Here is a 17148-nt window from a genome sequence, read left to right on the forward strand (position 1 = left end):
ATTGATTTTTACGATGAAAGATAATGTTTAAGGAAACAAAACTGCAACGCTCCCGTTAGCTTAAATGTTGTTTGACTCTCATTAGGGATGTCTCTATAGCAACCCAACTGATAAACAATGCTGCAGCGCTAGCATTTTGTGCTTCAGGTGTACGATTATCAAAAGAGATCATAATGTTTTATAAACTTGTTTCTGTAGGCGTTTGTTAAACAAGCTTTAATATCATGTAATGTGGAAACGAACTCGTGTATCGATATTAATTAATAAAGTGAATGTTTATCAATTACTTTGTATCTCCACTGAGTGTCGACATGTTTGTGTGACATCATGCCCCTGCATCTCGACAAAATCAGAGTTGAGAATTTCTGCATGAGTCTACAAGTTGTAATTCTGACTTAGATGCATTCCATTATACTTTGTCTAGTAGGAAGTTGAAAATCCGACTTCGAGTTGAATTGAACCCAGCATTACTTTTCAAAACTTGATCCGACACTGAATGCTCAAGCCTAATTTACACACAGAAAACTCCTGATGTTTCTATAACAATGCAAAACAACTTACCAGTATATTGAAGTGAAAATCAGTCCTCCTTTCCTATTTAATAAATTAAGCAATCACAAAGTCATGCAGAACATTTCGTGTTTGTAAATCCATAAGGATCTCTTTCTCAATGGCGATGACAGTAATGATCACGCGCTCTTCGCTTTCGAATGACGTTAAGCGTGATTGCGTCACTCAAGGCCAGCTAGAAGGTCTCAACCGGGACATATCCTAAAGATAACGTCCAACAAGAACAAATAAATCAATCTGATTGGCTGATGAATCTGACAAACTGACTTTTGTTGCTCATTCATTTGCACTGTTGAGGGATTCTGTGGAAATTCTGAAAGCCTGAGGGGGTGGAGCTCAAACTCACCTGCTGCTTCCAATAGCGTCTGGCTGCAGACTTGCACTCTCAGACTTGCACGCTCAGACACAAGCGCTTCCGCTGCAAGTTGCACGCTCAGACACAAGCGCTTCCGCTGCAAGTGACGTCACTTGCACGCTCAGACACTAGCGCTTCCGCTTTTTGATCATACTCAGAACGATGATCAAAACACAGATGGAAAACACAGATGGAGAAGATTGAGTCCATCTTTTCTCTTCATGGGTTATGCTTAATTTAATTTGGAAATATTAAGCCGTTTTGATTTACACGCTTAGCGCCCCTTACAGTCAGTGGTGGGGAAAGAGTAAAGTAGAATTAAATAAAATTCCTGTACACTACCAGTGGACTAGCCTACACACAAATTCAGATATGCAGAATTAGAGACATATCTGTTATATATTAATATTTTAATCAATATTTGCCAAAAATGTAAGTTTCATAAGACTGTATATGAAAAACTATGTAAAAATAATATTTAATAGGCTACTTCGATCAAGAGTTAACACAACTATAAGCCAAGTATACTTTGAATAATTTATTATACTTTTAAGTATATCTCATACATATAAGATACATATGCTAGAGTACAGTATAGTAAGTATAGGTCAAAAACACTCAGACTTTTCTCTCAGCAAAAGTCAGTCAAGTACACTTAAGTGGAATTTTAAGAATATTTCTAAGTACATAAAGTATATAAAGTGTAGGCTGAAAGTATGCTTTCTTATTTTTTGTTTAAAAATATACTAATAGCACACTTGAATAAACTTCTTTTTCGAAAGGATAAAAATTAACAATCAGGTTTATAGAATTTAAAAACAAACTAACAAAAAAACACCAAGATGCAATTTTTTCAAACAATTAACGTGCAACATGCAATAAGACAAACACAACATACAATATAAACACATTGGCATTTGGAAATATATTCCAGAATTTATTCAAAAGGAATCGCAAATTGTGTTTTCAATTTGTGGACGCAAATTGCTTCTGGAAGATTAGCTGGAATTTTCTTATTGATATATATATATATTGAACAGTGCTTTGAAGGTCAATTGGGGAAGTGAAGATGTGCTCTTCTGAGGGCTGGGGACCCAAGGCATCACTTGATTTAGAATCTTTGTGTGTTGTGAACAAGTTCTTATTTGTTTGGAATAAGTGCCATTTGGCTATATTTTTGTGAGGGCAAGACATTCGTGGCTTTGCACATGGGCAGTGCCAAGTACTTGTAGTTGAATTGTATGTGACCATTACTCTCCCAAGGCGATTATAGTGATAAACAGTAGGCTCATATATGGAGAGAGTGATTTGCTTTTGAGATTCACCTAATGCCACCAACACTGAAAATGGAACATGAGCTGTCTGAGCTATTTTTTGTCTTTTCAAACACACTGCCTTCTTTGACTCTCCAATGAATTTAAGCTTGACCATCTCACCAAGGACTCTTGGTTCCAGGTGCTCCTCAAATGCTGTCTCAATACAATAATCCAGTGAGCGAAGGTGTTCACAGAGACTATACGTGTGTCCACTTCGGTGAGCAAGTAGCTGGTACTGGCGACACTCCTCCAACTCACAACTTACATGATGAGCTTTACCCCACGTTTTTCTCTGAACATGAAGAGGTATAGTGAAACCATGACCACTTCTTTGAACTGCTGACAGTCCATTTGTGGGATCAACACACACACTGGAAAGATGCGAATGCATTGTGATATCTTTTGAATGGTCGGTATGTATTCTGTTAATGAGGATTTTTAAGTTCTTTTTTAGAACAGTGATGGAACAATGTGGGCATTTTATTAAATTTTGCCTTTTTGGCAATTGTGAACCGGACGTTGTGGTCAGAGAAGCTACCGCAGGTGTCACTGTAGATGGCAGTGAGGACAGCGCAGGTGTCACTGTAGATGGCAGTGAGGACAGGGCAGGTGTCACTGTAGATGGCAGTGAGGACAGCGCAGGTGTCACTGTAGATGGCAGTGAGGACAGCGCAGGTGTCACTGTAGATGGCAGTGAGGACAGCGCAGGTGTCACTGTAGATGGCAGTGAGGACAGCGCAGGTGTCACTGTAGATGGCAGTGAGGACAGCGCAGGTGTCACTGTAGATGGCAGTGAGGACAGGGCAGGTGTCACTGTAGATGGCAGTGAGGACAAGCGCAGGTGTCACTGTAGATGGCAGTGAGGACAGCGCAGGTGTCACTGTAGATGGCAGTGAGGACAGCGCAGGTGTCACTGTAGATGGCAGTGAGGACAGCGCAGGTGTCACTGTAGATGGCAGTGAGGACAGTGCAGGTGACATTGTGGACAAATTAACCACTGCAGATGAAGTTTTAGAGGATTGAAGGGGTACATTTGATGCGCATATTTTTAAGTGAGCTTCCATTACATATCTCCTCAGAACAGTTTTGCTGCAATTGGGACAATGGTAATGAGCCTCAGTTCTACAGGGCAAATGGCAACAACATATTCTTTTGCCTGTAGATAAAGCACAGTATGAAAGTCAGGAAAAACAATGCCAATGCATCAATATAAAACCCATACAATTACAGATGTGAACAGTTGAAGTAGATCAAAACCTTTCATTTAAGATGTCCTAAAACCACAAGAATACCCATTCTTATTACAATTTCAATATAAATGTTGCCTACTGTTTATAAAACCCATCAATATATACCATAAAATGATTTGCATATGTAAGGTAACATTTGTGGAAGTGTACATAAGATTGTAAGCATAAATTAAATTTGCATGCACAAGAAAAACTTTGTTAAGGTGTAAATTGTGTTTCAAGCAAAAGAAAACAAAAGTTTAACATTTACTGTTTGCTCTATTGGCATGTGTTTTGGCCCAAATATGGACAAAAGCATTGCAAGTCTGTGAACAACAATTTACATGCGAAAACAACAGTTTAGAGAATGTTTCAGAGCAGTACCGTCTTGTTTATTTGAAGGACAAATATGTACGAATGTGCTTGTGCACCTACAATTACAATCCAATAGTTGAATGCACCTACCTTGGAAAACAACTGCTTTTTTTAAATGCCCTTCCCAGTGTAGGTTTATTTTTTCTTGGTGGTTGGCTTCAGGGAAGGGCATAAACTGCAGTGGTATAAAGTGCAACATGATGTGCACTGTGGTACCAGGGGTTTTCAGAAACTAAAATAACTGAATGGTGCATCATGCATCTGTAATGAAACCAATGATAAAATTGATATTAGACTGTGTACAGGAAATTACATTCGAATGTAATGAGCTGTGCTGAACTGAACTGAGATGCAAGGTCGAATGACCGAATATTGCATGTATTTTACATTACGTATTTTACAAAAAATGTAGACATTAAAACAGGACGGGACGGTCCAAACGCTATTGAACTACACTGGGTTCAACGTGCAAACCATGTAATACCACTCTATTAAATAGTTTCCTTTATGTATTTAATACCGTGAGTGGTTGTTAGGCATAACATTAATGTATTTTTATTTGTATCAGAGATAAAAAATAAGCGTATATTAAGGTAAAATGTAAAAATCTTATCATGTAACGAAAAAGCATATAATATATATATATATATATATATATATATATATATATATATATATATATATATATATAATGTTTACTGAAACGATTTTTGAATGATCTGTTCTCAATCCGACACAGCCAGTCTTTGTTTAAAGTAAACAGAGTTAGACTGACAGGCATTAGCTCGTTTTGTTCAGTAATAATAATAATAATAAAATTGTCATTTTGCAGCCAATTCAGAAAATTGTACCAGCGATTTACATTATTTAAACTTTTAACAAGTCAATACTTTACTTATATGATGTTTAACAAACTGCTGGAGAGATTCTGTACTAGAAGATGACATCGCGCCCCTTACTGTATAACATTGAAAACATGGATAGCTGAAGCGGACAATAGCGTCTGGCTGCAGACTTGCACTCTCAGACTTGCACGCTCAGACACAAGCGCTTCCGCTGCAAGTTGCACGCTCAGACACAAGCGCTTCCGCTGCAAGTGACGTCACTTGCACGCTCAGACACTAGCGCTTCCGCTTTTTGATCATACTCAGAACGATGATCAAAACACAGATGGAAAAACACAGATGGAGAAGATTGAGTCCATCTTTTCTCTTCATGGGTTATGCTTAATTTAATTTGGAAATATTAAGCCGTTTTGATTTACACGCTTAGCGCCCCTTACAGTCAGTGGTGGGGAAAGAGTAAAGTAGAATTAAATAAAATTCCTGTACACTACCAGTGGACTAGCCTACACACAAATTCAGATATGCAGAATTAGAGACATATCTGTTATATATTAATATTTTAATCAATATTTGCCAAAAATGTAAGTTTCATAAGACTGTATATGAAAAACTATGTAAAAATAATATTTAATAGGCTACTCGATCAAGAGTTAACACAACTATAAGCCAAGTATACTTTGAATAATTTATCATACTTTTAAGTATATCTCATACATATAAGATACATATGCTAGAGTACAGTATAGTAAGTATAGGTCAAAAACACTCAGACTTTTCTCTCAGCAGAAGTCAGTCAAGTACACTTAAGTGGAATTTTAAGAATATTTCTAAGTACATAAAGTATATAAAGTGTAGGCTGAAAGTATGCTTTCTTATTTTTTGTTTAAAAATATACTAATAGCACACTTGAATAAACTTCTTTTCGAAAGGATAAAAATTAACAATCAGGTTTATAGAATTTAAAAACAAACTAACAAAAAAACACCAAGATGCAATTTTTTCAAACAATTAACGTGCAACATGCAATAAGACAAACACAACATACAATATAAACACATTGGCATTTGGAAATATATTCCAGAATTTATTCAAAAGGAATCGCAAATTGTGTTTTCAATTTGTGGACGTAAATTGCTTCTGGAAGATTAGCTGGAATTTTCTTATTGATATATATATATATTGAACAGTGCTTTGAAGGTCAATTGGGGAAGTGAAGATGTGCTCTTCTGAGGGCTGGGGACCCAAGGCATCACTTGATTTAGAATCTTTGTGTGTTGTGAACAAGTTCTTATTTGTTTGGAATAAGTGCCATTTGGCTATATTTTTGTGAGGGCAAGACATTCGTGGCTTTGCACATGGGCAGTGCCAAGTACTTGTAGTTGAATTGTATGTGACCATTACTCTCCCAAGGCGATTATAGTGATGAACAGTAGGCTCATGTATGGAGAGAGTGATTTGCTTTTGAGATTCACCTAATGCCACCAACACTGAAAATGGAACATGAGCTGTCTGAGCTATTTTTTGTCTTTTCAAACACACTGCCTTCTTTGACTCTCCAATGAATTTAAGCTTGACCATCTCACCAAGGACTCTTGGTTCCAGGTGCTCCTCAAATGCTGTCTCAATACAATAATCCAGTGAGCTGAAGGTGTTCACAGAGACTATACGTGTGTCCACTTCGGTGAGCAAGTAGCTGGTACTGGCGACACTCCTCCAACTCACAACTTACATGATGAGCTTTACCCCACGTTTTCTCTGAACATGAAGAGGTATAGTGAAACCATGACCACTTCTTTGAACTGCTGACAGTCCATTTGTGGGATCAACACACACACTGGAAAGATGCTGAATGCATTGTGATATCTTTTGAATGGTCGGTATGTATTCTGTTAATGAGGATTTTTAAGTTCTTTTTTAGAACAGTGATGGAACAATGTGGGCATTTTATTAAATTTTGCCTTTTTGGCAATTGTGAACCGGACGTTGTGGTCAGAGAAGCTACGCGAGGTGTCACTGTAGATGGCAGTGAGGACAGCGCAGGTGTCACTGTAGATGGCAGTGAGGACAGGGCAGGTGTCACTGTAGATGGCAGTGAGGACAGCGCAGGTGTCACTGTAGATGGCAGTGAGGACAGCGCAGGTGTCACTGTAGATGGCAGTGAGGACAGCGCAGGTGTCACTGTAGATGGCAGTGAGGACAGCGCAGGTGTCACTGTAGATGGCAGTGAGGACAGGGCAGGTGTCACTGTAGATGGCAGTGAGGACAGCGCAGGTGTCACTGTAGATGGCAGTGAGGACAGCGCAGGTGACACTGTAGATGGCAGTGAGGACAGCGCAGGTGTCACTGTAGATGGCAGTGAGGACAGCGCAGGTGTCACTGTAGATGGCAGTGAGGACAGCGCAGGTGTCACTGTAGATGGCAGTGAGGACAGTGCAGGTGACATTGTGGACAAATTAACCACTGCAGATGAAGTTTTAGAGGATTGAAGGGGTACATTTGATGCGCATATTTTTAAGTGAGCTTCCATTACATATCTCCTCAGAACAGTTTTGCTGCAATTGGGACAATGGTAATGAGCCTCAGTTCTACAGGGCAAATGGCAACAACATATTCTTTTGCCTGTAGATAAAGCACAGTATGAAAGTCAGGAAAAACAATGCCAATGCATCAATATAAAACCCATACAATTACAGATGTGAACAGTTGAAGTAGATCAAAACCTTTCATTTAAGATGTCCTAAAACCACAAGAATACCCATTCTTATTACAATTTCAATATAAATGTTGCCTACTGTTTATAAAACCCATCAATATATACCATAAAATGATTTGCATATGTAAGGTAACATTTGTGGAAGTGTACATAAGATTGTAAGCATAAATTAAATTTGCATGCACAAGAAAAACTTTGTTAAGGTGTAAATTGTGTTTCAAGCAAAAGAAAACAAAAGTTTAACATTTACTGTTTGCTCTATTGGCATGTGTTTTGGCCCAAATATGGACAAAAGCATTGCAAGTCTGTGAACAACAATTTACATGCGAAAACAACAGTTTAGAGAATGTTTCAGAGCAGTACCGTCTTGTTTATTTGAAGGACAAATATGTACGAATGTGCTTGTGCACCTACAATTACAATCCAATAGTTGAATGCACCTACCTTGGAAAACAACTGCTTTTTTTAAATGCCCTTCCCAGTGTAGGTTTATTTTTTTCTTGGTGGTTGGCTTCAGGGAAGGGCATAAACTGCAGTGGTATAAAGTGCAACATGATGTGCACTGTGGTACCAGGGGTTTTCAGAAACTAAAATAACTGAATGGTGCATCATGCATCTGTAATGAAACCAATGATAAAATTGATATTAGACTGTGTACAGGAAATTACATTCGAATGTAATGAGCTGTGCTGAACTGAACTGAGATGCAAGGTCGAATGACCGAATATTGCATGTATTTTACATTACGTATTTTACAAAAAATGTAGACATTAAAACAGGACGGGACGGTCCAAACGCTATTGAACTACACTGGGTTCAACGTGCAAACCATGTAATACCACTCTATTAAATAGTTTCCTTTATGTATTTAATACCGTGAGTGGTTGTTAGGCATAACATTAATGTATTTTTATTTGTATCAGAGATAAAAAATAGCGTATATTAAGGTAAAATGTAAAAATCTTATCATGTAACGAAAAAGCATATATATATATATATATATATATATATATATATATATATATATATATATATATATATAATGTTTACTGAAACGATTTTTGAATGATCTGTTCTCAATCCGACACAGCCAGTCTTTGTTTAAAGTAAACAGAGTTAGACTGACAGGCATTAGCTCGTTTTGTTCAGTAATAATAATAATAATAAAATTGTCATTTTGCAGCCAATTCAGAAAATTGTACCAGCGATTTACATTATTTAAACTTTTAACAAGTCAATACTTTACTTATATGATGTTTAACAAACTGCTGGAGAGATTCTGTACTAGAAGATGACATCGCGCCCCTTACTGTATAACATTGAAAACATGGATAGCTGAAGCGGACAATAGCGTCTGGCTGCAGACTTGCACTCTCAGACTTGCACGCTCAGACACAAGCGCTTCCGCTGCAAGTGACGTCACTTGCACGCTCAGACACTAGCGCTTCCGCTTTTTGATCATACTCAGAACGATGATCAAAACACAGATGGAAAACACAGATGGAGAAGATTGAGTCCATCTTTTCTCTTCATGGGTTATGCTTAATTTAATTTGGAAATATTAAGCCGCTTTTGATTTACACGCTTAGCTCCTTACAGTCAGTGGTGGGGAAAGAGTAAAGTAGAATTAAATAAAATTCCTGTACACTTCCAGTGGACTAGCCTACACACAAATTCAGATATGCAGAATTAGAGACATATCTGTTATATATTAATATTTTAATCAATATTTGCCAAAAATGTAAGTTTCATAAGACTGTATATGAAAAACTATGTAAAAATAATATTTAATAGGCTACTCGATCAAGAGTTAACACAACTATAAGCCAAGTATACTTTGAATAATTAATTATACTTTTAAGTATATCTCATACATATAAGATACATATGCTAGAGTACAGTATAGTAAGTATAGGTCAAAAACACTCAGACTTTTCTCTCAGCAAAAGTCAGTCAAGTACACTTAAGTGGAATTTTAAGAATATTTCTAAGTACATAAAGTATATAAAGTGTAGGCTGAAAGTATGCTTTCTTATTTTTTGTTTAAAAATATACTAATAGCACACTTGAATAAACTTCTTTTCGAAAGGATAAAAATTAACAATCAGGTTTATAGAATTTAAAAACAAACTAACAAAAAAACACCAAGATGCAATTTTTTCAAACAATTAACGTGCAACATGCAATAAGACAAACACAACATACAATATAAACACATTGGCATTTGGAAATATATTCCAGAATTTATTCAAAAGGAATCGCAAATTGTGTTTTCAATTTGTGGACGCAAATTGCTTCTGGAAGATTAGCTGGAATTTTCTTATTGATATATATATATTGAACAGTGCTTTGAAGGTCAATTGGGGAAGTGAAGATGTGCTCTTCTGAGGGCTGGGGACCCAAGGCATCACTTGATTTAGAATCTTTGTGTGTTGTGAACAAGTTCTTATTTGTTTGGAATAAGTGCCATTTGGCTATATTTTTGTGAGGGCAAGACATTCGTGGCTTTGCACATGGGCAGTGCCAAGTACTTGTAGTTGAATTGTATGTGACCATTACTCTCCCAAGGCGATTATAGTGATGAACAGTAGGCTCATGTATGGAGAGAGTGATTTGCTTTTGAGATTCACCTAATGCCACCAACACTGAAAATGGAACATGAGCTGTCTGAGCTATTTTTTGTCTTTTCAAACACACTGCCTTCTTTGACTCTCCAATGAATTTAAGCTTGACCATCTCACCAAGGACTCTTGGTTCCAGGTGCTCCTCAAATGCTGTCTCAATACAATAATCCAGTGAGCGAAGGTGTTCACAGAGACTATACGTGTGTCCACTTCGGTGAGCAAGTAGCTGGTACTGGCGACACTCCTCCAACTCACAACTTACATGATGAGCTTTACCCCACGTTTTTCTCTGAACATGAAGAGGTATAGTGAAACCATGACCACTTCTTTGAACTGCTGACAGTCCATTTGTGGGATCAACACACACACTGGAAAGATGCGAATGCATTGTGATATCTTTTGAATGGTCGGTATGTATTCTGTTAATGTGGATTTTTAAGTTCTTTTTTAGAACAGTGATGGAACAATGTGGGCATTTTATTAAATTTTGCCTTTTGGCAATTGTGAACCGGACGTTGTGGTCAGAGAAGCTACCGCGAGGTGTCACTGTAGATGGCAGTGAGGACAGCGCAGGTGTCACTGTAGATGGCAGTGAGGACAGCGCAGGTGTCACTGTAGATGGCAGTGAGGACAGCGCAGGTGTCACTGTAGATGGCAGTGAGGACAGCGCAGGTGTCACTGTAGATGGCAGTGAGGACAGCGCAGGTGTCACTGTAGATGGCAGTGAGGACAGTGCAGGTGACATTGTGGACAAATTAACCACTGCAGATGAAGTTTTAGAGGATTGAAGGGGTACATTTGATGCGATATTTTTAAGTGAGCTTCCATTACATATCTCCTCAGAACAGTTTTGCTGCAATTGGGACAATGGTAATGAGCCTCAGTTCTACAGGGCAAATGGCAACAACATATTCTTTTGCCTGTAGATAAAGCACAGTATGAAAGTCAGGAAAAACAATGCCAATGCATCAATATAAAACCCATACAATTACAGATGTGAACAGTTGAAGTAGATCAAAACCTTTCATTTAAGATGTCCTAAAACCACAAGAATACCCATTCTTATTACAATTTCAATATAAATGTTGCCTACTGTTTATAAAACCCATCAATATATACCATAAAATGATTTGCATATGTAAGGTAACATTTGTGGAAGTGTACATAAGACTGTAAGCATAAATTAAATTTGCATGCACAAGAAAAACTTTTAAGGTGTAAATTGTGTTTCAAGCAAAAGAAAACAAAAGTTTAACATTTACTGTTTGCTCTATTGGCATGTGTTTTGGCCCAAATATGGACAAAAGCATTGCAAGTCTGTGAACAACAATTTACATGCTGAAAACAACAGTTTAGAGAATGTTTCAGAGCAGTACCGTCTTGTTTATTTGAAGGACAAATATGTACGAATGTGCTTGTGCACCTACAATTACAATCCAATAGTTGAATGCACCTACCTTGGAAAACAACTGCTTTTTTTAAATGCCCTTCCCAGTGTAGGTTTATTTTTTTCTTGGTGGTTGGCTTCAGGGAAGGGCATAAACTGCAGTGGTATAAAGTGCAACATGATGTGCACTGTGGTACCAGGGGTTTTCAGAAACTAAAATAACTGAATGGTGCATCATGCATCTGTAATGAAACCAATGATAAAATTGATATTAGACTGTGTACAGGAAATTACATTCGAATGTAATGAGCTGTGCTGAACTGAACTGAGATGCAAGGTCGAATGACCGAATATTGCATGTATTTTACATTACGTATTTTACAAAAAATGTAGACATTAAAACAGGACGGGACGGTCCAAACGCTATTGAACTACACTGGGTTCAACGTGCAAACCATGTAATACCACTCTATTAAATAGTTTCCTTTATGTATTTAATACCGTGAGTGGTTGTTAGGCATAACATTAATGTATTTTTATTTGTATCAGAGATAAAAAATAGCGTATATTAAGGTAAAATGTAAAAATCTTATCATGTAACGAAAAAGCATATATATATATATATATATATAATGTTTACGAAACGATTTTTGAATGATCTGTTCTCAATCCGACACAGCCAGTCTTTGTTTAAAGTAAACAGAGTTAGACTGACAGGCATTAGCTCGTTTTGTTCAGTAATAATAATAATAATAAAATTGTCATTTTGCAGCCAATTCAGAAAATTGTACCAGCGATTTACATTATTTAAACTTTTAACAAGTCAATACTTTACTTATATGATGTTTAACAAACTGCTGGAGAGATTCTGTACTAGAAGATGACATAGCGCCCCTTACTGTATAACATTGAAAACATGGATAGCTGAAGCGGACAATAGCGTCTGGCTGCAGACTTGCACTCTCAGACTTGCACGCTCAGACACAAGCGCTTCCGCTGCAAGTGACGTCACTTGCACGCTCAGACACTAGCGCTTCCGCTTTTTGATCATACTCAGAACGATGATCAAAACACAGATGGAAAACACAGATGGAGAAGATTGAGTCCATCTTTTCTCTTCATGGGTTATGCTTAATTTAATTTGGAAATATTAAGCCGTTTTGATTTACACGCTTAGCGCCCCTTACAGTCAGTGGTGGGGAAAGAGTAAAGTAGAATTAAATAAAATTCCTGTACACTACCAGTGGACTAGCCTACACACAAATTCAGATATGCAGAATTAGAGACATATCTGTTATATATTAATATTTTAATCAATATTTGCCAAAAATGTAAGTTTCATAAGACTGTATATGAAAAACTATGTAAAAATAATATTTAATAGGCTACTCGATCAAGAGTTAACACAACTATAAGCCAAGTATACTTTGAATAATTAATTATACTTTTAAGTATATCTCATACATATAAGATACATATGCTAGAGTACAGTATAGTAAGTATAGGTCAAAAACACTCAGACTTTTCTCTCAGCAAAAGTCAGTCAAGTACACTTAAGTGGAATTTTAAGAATATTTCTAAGTACATAAAGTATATAAAGTGTAGGCTGAAAGTATGCTTTCTTATTTTTTGTTTAAAAATATACTAATAGCACACTTGAATAAACTTCTTTTCGAAAGGATAAAAATTAACAATCAGGTTTATAGAATTTAAAAACAAACTAACAAAAAAACACCAAGATGCAATTTTTTCAAACAATTAACGTGCAACATGCAATAAGACAAACACAACATACAATATAAACACATTGGCGTTTGGAAATATATTCCAGAATTTATTCAAAAGGAATCGCAAATTGTGTTTTTCAATTTGTGGACATAAATTGCTTCTGGAAGATTAGCTGGAATTTTCTTATTGATATATATATATATATTGAACAGTGCTTTGAAGGTCAATTGGGGAAGTGAAGATGTGCTCTTCTGAGGGCTGGGGACCCAAGGCATCACTTGATTTAGAATCTTTGTGTGTTGTGAACAAGTTCTTATTTGTTTGGAATAAGTGCCATTTGGCTATATTTTTGTGAGGGCAAGACATTCGTGGCTTTGCACATGGGCAGTGCCAAGTACTTGTAGTTGAATTGTATGTGACCATTACTCTCCCAAGGCGATTATAGTGATGAACAGTAGGCTCATGTATGGAGAGAGTGATTTGCTTTTGAGATTCACCTAATGCCACCAACACTGAAAATGGAACATGAGCTGTCTGAGCTATTTTTTGTCTTTTCAAACACACTGCCTTCTTTGACTCTCCAATGAATTTAAGCTTGACCAAGGACTCTTGGTTCCAGGTGCTCCTCAAATGCTGTCTCAATACAATAATCCAGTGAGCGAAGGTGTTCACAGAGACTATACGTGTGTCCACTTCGGTGAGCAAGTAGCTGGTACTGGCGACACTCCTCCAACTCACAACTTACATGATGAGCTTTACCCCACGTTTTTCTCTGAACATGAAGAGGTATAGTGAAACCATGACCACTTCTTTGAACTGCTGACAGTCCATTTGTGGGATCAACACACACACTGGAAAGATGCGAATGCATTGTGATATCTTTTGAATGGTCGGTATGTATTCTGTTAATGTGGATTTTTAAGTTCTTTTTAGAACAGTGATGGAACAATGTGGGCATTTTATTAAATTTTGCCTTTTGGCAATTGTGAACCGGACGTTGTGGTCAGAGAAGCTACCGCAGGTGTCACTGTAGATGGCAGTGAGGACAGTGCAGGTGTCACTGTAGATGGCAGTGAGGACAGGGCAGGTGTCACTGTAGATGGCAGTGAGGACAGCGCAGGTGTCACTGTAGATGGCAGTGAGGACAGCGCAGGTGTCACTGTAGATGGCAGTGAGGACAGCGCAGGTGTCACTGTAGATGGCAGTGAGGACAGCGCAGGTGTCACTGTAGATGGCAGTGAGGACAGTGCAGGTGTCACTGTAGATGGCAGTGAGGACAGTGCAGGTGACATTGTGGACAAATTAACCACTGCAGATGAAGTTTTAGAGGACTGAAGGGGTACATTTGATGCGCATATTTTTAAGTGAGCTTCCATTACATATCTCCTCAGAACAGTTTTGCTGCAATTGGGACAATGGTAATGAGCCTCAGTTCTACAGGGCAAATGGCAACAACATATTCTTTTGCCTGTAGATAAAGCACAGTATGAAAGTCAGGAAAAACAATGCCAATGCATCAATATAAAACCCATACAATTACAGATGTGAACAGTTGAAGTAGATCAAAACCTTTCATTTAAGATGTCCTAAAACCACAAGAATACCCATTCTTATTACAATTTCAATATAAATGTTGCCTACTGTTTATAAAACCCATCAATATATACCATAAAATGATTTGCATATGTAAGGTAACATTTGTGGAAGTGTACATAAGATTGTAAGCATAAATTAAATTTGCATGCACAAGAAAAACTTTGTTAAGGTGTAAATTGTGTTTCAAGCAAAAGAAAACAAAAGTTTAACATTTACTGTTTGCTCTATTGGCATGTGTTTTGGCCCAAATATGGACAAAAGCATTGCAAGTCTGTGAACAACAATTTACATGCGAAAACAACAGTTTAGAGAATGTTTCAGAGCAGTACCGTCTTGTTTATTTGAAGGACAAATATGTACGAATGTGCTTGTGCACCTACAATTACAATCCAATAGTTGAATGCACCTACCTTGGAAAACAACTGCTTTTTTTAAATGCCCTTCCCAGTGTAGGTTTATTTTTTCTTGGTGGTTGGCTTCAGGGAAGGGCATAAACTGCAGTGGTATAAAGTGCAACATGATGTGCACTGTGGTACCAGGGGTTTTCAGAAACTAAAATAACTGAATGGTGCATCATGCATCTGTAATGAAACCAATGATAAAATTGATATTAGACTGTGTACAGGAAATTACATTCGAATGTAATGAGCTGTGCTGAACTGAACTGAGATGCAAGGTCGAATGACCGAATATTGCATGTATTTTACATTACGTATTTTACAAAAAATGTAGACATTAAAACAGGACGGGACGGTCCAAACGCTATTGAACTACACTGGGTTCAACGTGCAAACCATGTAATACCACTCTATTAAATAGTTTCCTTTATGTATTTAATACCGTGAGTGGTTGTTAGGCATAACATTAATGTATTTTTATTTGTATCAGAGATAAAAAATAGCGTATATTAAGGTAAAATGTAAAAATCTTATCATGTAACGAAAAAGCATATATATATATATATATATATATATATATATATATATATATATATATATATATATATATATATATGTTTACGAAACGATTTTTGAATGATCTGTTCTCAATCCGACACAGCCAGTCTTTGTTTAAAGTAAACAGAGTTAGACTGACAGGCATTAGCTCGTTTTGTTCAGTAATAATAATAATAATAAAATTGTCATTTTGCAGCCAATTCAGAAAATTGTACCAGCGATTTACATTATTTAAACTTTTAACAAGTCAATACTTTACTTATATGATGTTTAACAAACTGCTGGAGAGATTCTGTACTAGAAGATGACATAGCGCCCTTACTGTATAACATTGAAAACATGGATAGCTGAAGCGGAAGCGCTAGTGTCTGAGCGTGCAAGTGACGTCACTTGCAGCGGAAGCGCTCGTGTCTGAGCGTGCAAGTCTGAGAGTGCAAGCCTGCAGCCAGACCCTTCTCGCTGCTTCAGGCATGAGATTTGTGAAAGTTGTCACAATTTGCTTGTAAGCATCAAGGAATAAATTCTGATTGGATACACTTTTCGTTTTTCTCTATTTGTTTGTAGAATAATTAAGAGTGGAAAGCAATTAAAAATACATTGGCAAAAAGGTGATTGAGAATGAAAGGATGAAAAATACCTATTTATTTGGCATGTAAGACCAGCAGGGCTTTGCTGGCCCTGCGAATTTGCGATCGCCATAGACTTTGTCAGTTCGAACCAGTCTGGCCATTCTCTGTTGACCTCTCTCATCAACAAGGCGTTTCTGTCCACTGATCTGCTGCTCACTGGATGTTTTTGTACCATTCTGAGTAAATATAAGACTGCAGTGTATGAAAATCCCAGGAGATCAGCAGTTACAGAAATATTCAAACCAGCCCGTCTGGCACCAAAAATCATCCATGCGATGATCTAATCAGCCAATCCTGGCTGCAGTGCATAAAATCAGGCAGATATGGGTCAGGAGTTTCAGTTAATGTTCACATCAACCATCAGAATGGTGAAAAATTTTTATCTCATTGATTTGGACCATGTATGTTTGTTGGTGCCATATGGTCTGGTTTATACATAAATAAATAAAATATAAATACATATTATTCCTATCATGTCTGTACCTTTTACAACCTCCATGTGCATCAATGCAAATGGACATAATCTGATTTTGCACACTAAACAATAAAAAGCAAAAACATACCTTTTAAGACTAGTGATTAGTGAAAGTGATTCCATGAAATGTTGGGAGTACAATCTTGATTCGGTTTCAACATACAATACATAAAAAGTGCATGCACATTTCAGGATTTGTAGTAAACATAGTTTGCATGAGCAGCAATAAGAGAACATATCCCCATTTTGGGTTCCTTTAGTCTTCTGCTAAAAGCTGCACTCACTTCCATATAAAAAATTTAAACACTGCACCAAACATTCATCACCTTTATTTACCTCCTCAGTTTGAG

At 37.1% G+C, this 17148-nt stretch overlaps 1 protein-coding gene and 1 long non-coding RNA gene across 8 annotated transcripts; one reads left to right on the top strand and one right to left on the bottom strand.

Annotated features, from left to right (window-relative positions):
• The first annotated feature begins 1527 nt into the window (after positions 1-1527).
• Positions 1528-10818, top strand: LOC127642707 (uncharacterized). 6 transcript variants are annotated; one of them, XM_052125232.1, is made up of 4 exons: positions 1528-2784; positions 3116-3214; positions 6731-6862; positions 10568-10818. In XM_052125232.1, the coding sequence occupies exons 1-4, from the start codon at positions 2670-2672 to the stop codon at positions 10813-10815; spliced, it is 594 nt and encodes a 197-aa protein (XP_051981192.1). In that variant the 5' UTR covers positions 1528-2669; the 3' UTR covers positions 10816-10818. The 6 variants fall into 6 exon arrangements, 5 of the variants coding, with proteins under 5 accessions (XP_051981192.1, XP_051981196.1, XP_051981193.1 ...); XM_052125236.1 differs by lacking the exon at positions 3116-3214 and having other exon boundaries at positions 1528-2850; positions 6698-6862; XM_052125233.1 differs by lacking the exon at positions 3116-3214 and having other exon boundaries at positions 1528-2850; positions 6698-6829.
• Positions 3272-16372, bottom strand: LOC127642709 (uncharacterized). 2 transcript variants are annotated; one of them, XR_007970383.1, is made up of 3 exons: positions 16332-16372; positions 11485-11656; positions 3272-3397 (listed from the first exon to the last, which is right to left on the bottom strand). It is a non-coding gene; the product is annotated as an uncharacterized LOC127642709 (long non-coding RNA). The 2 variants fall into 2 exon arrangements; XR_007970382.1 differs by lacking the exon at positions 3272-3397 and adding an exon at positions 7184-7309.
• Positions 16373-17148: the final 776 nt, after the last annotated feature.

Source organism: Xyrauchen texanus, unplaced genomic scaffold, assembly GCF_025860055.1.
Source record: "Xyrauchen texanus isolate HMW12.3.18 unplaced genomic scaffold, RBS_HiC_50CHRs HiC_scaffold_746, whole genome shotgun sequence".
Taxonomy (NCBI): Eukaryota; Metazoa; Chordata; class Actinopteri; order Cypriniformes; family Catostomidae; genus Xyrauchen; species Xyrauchen texanus.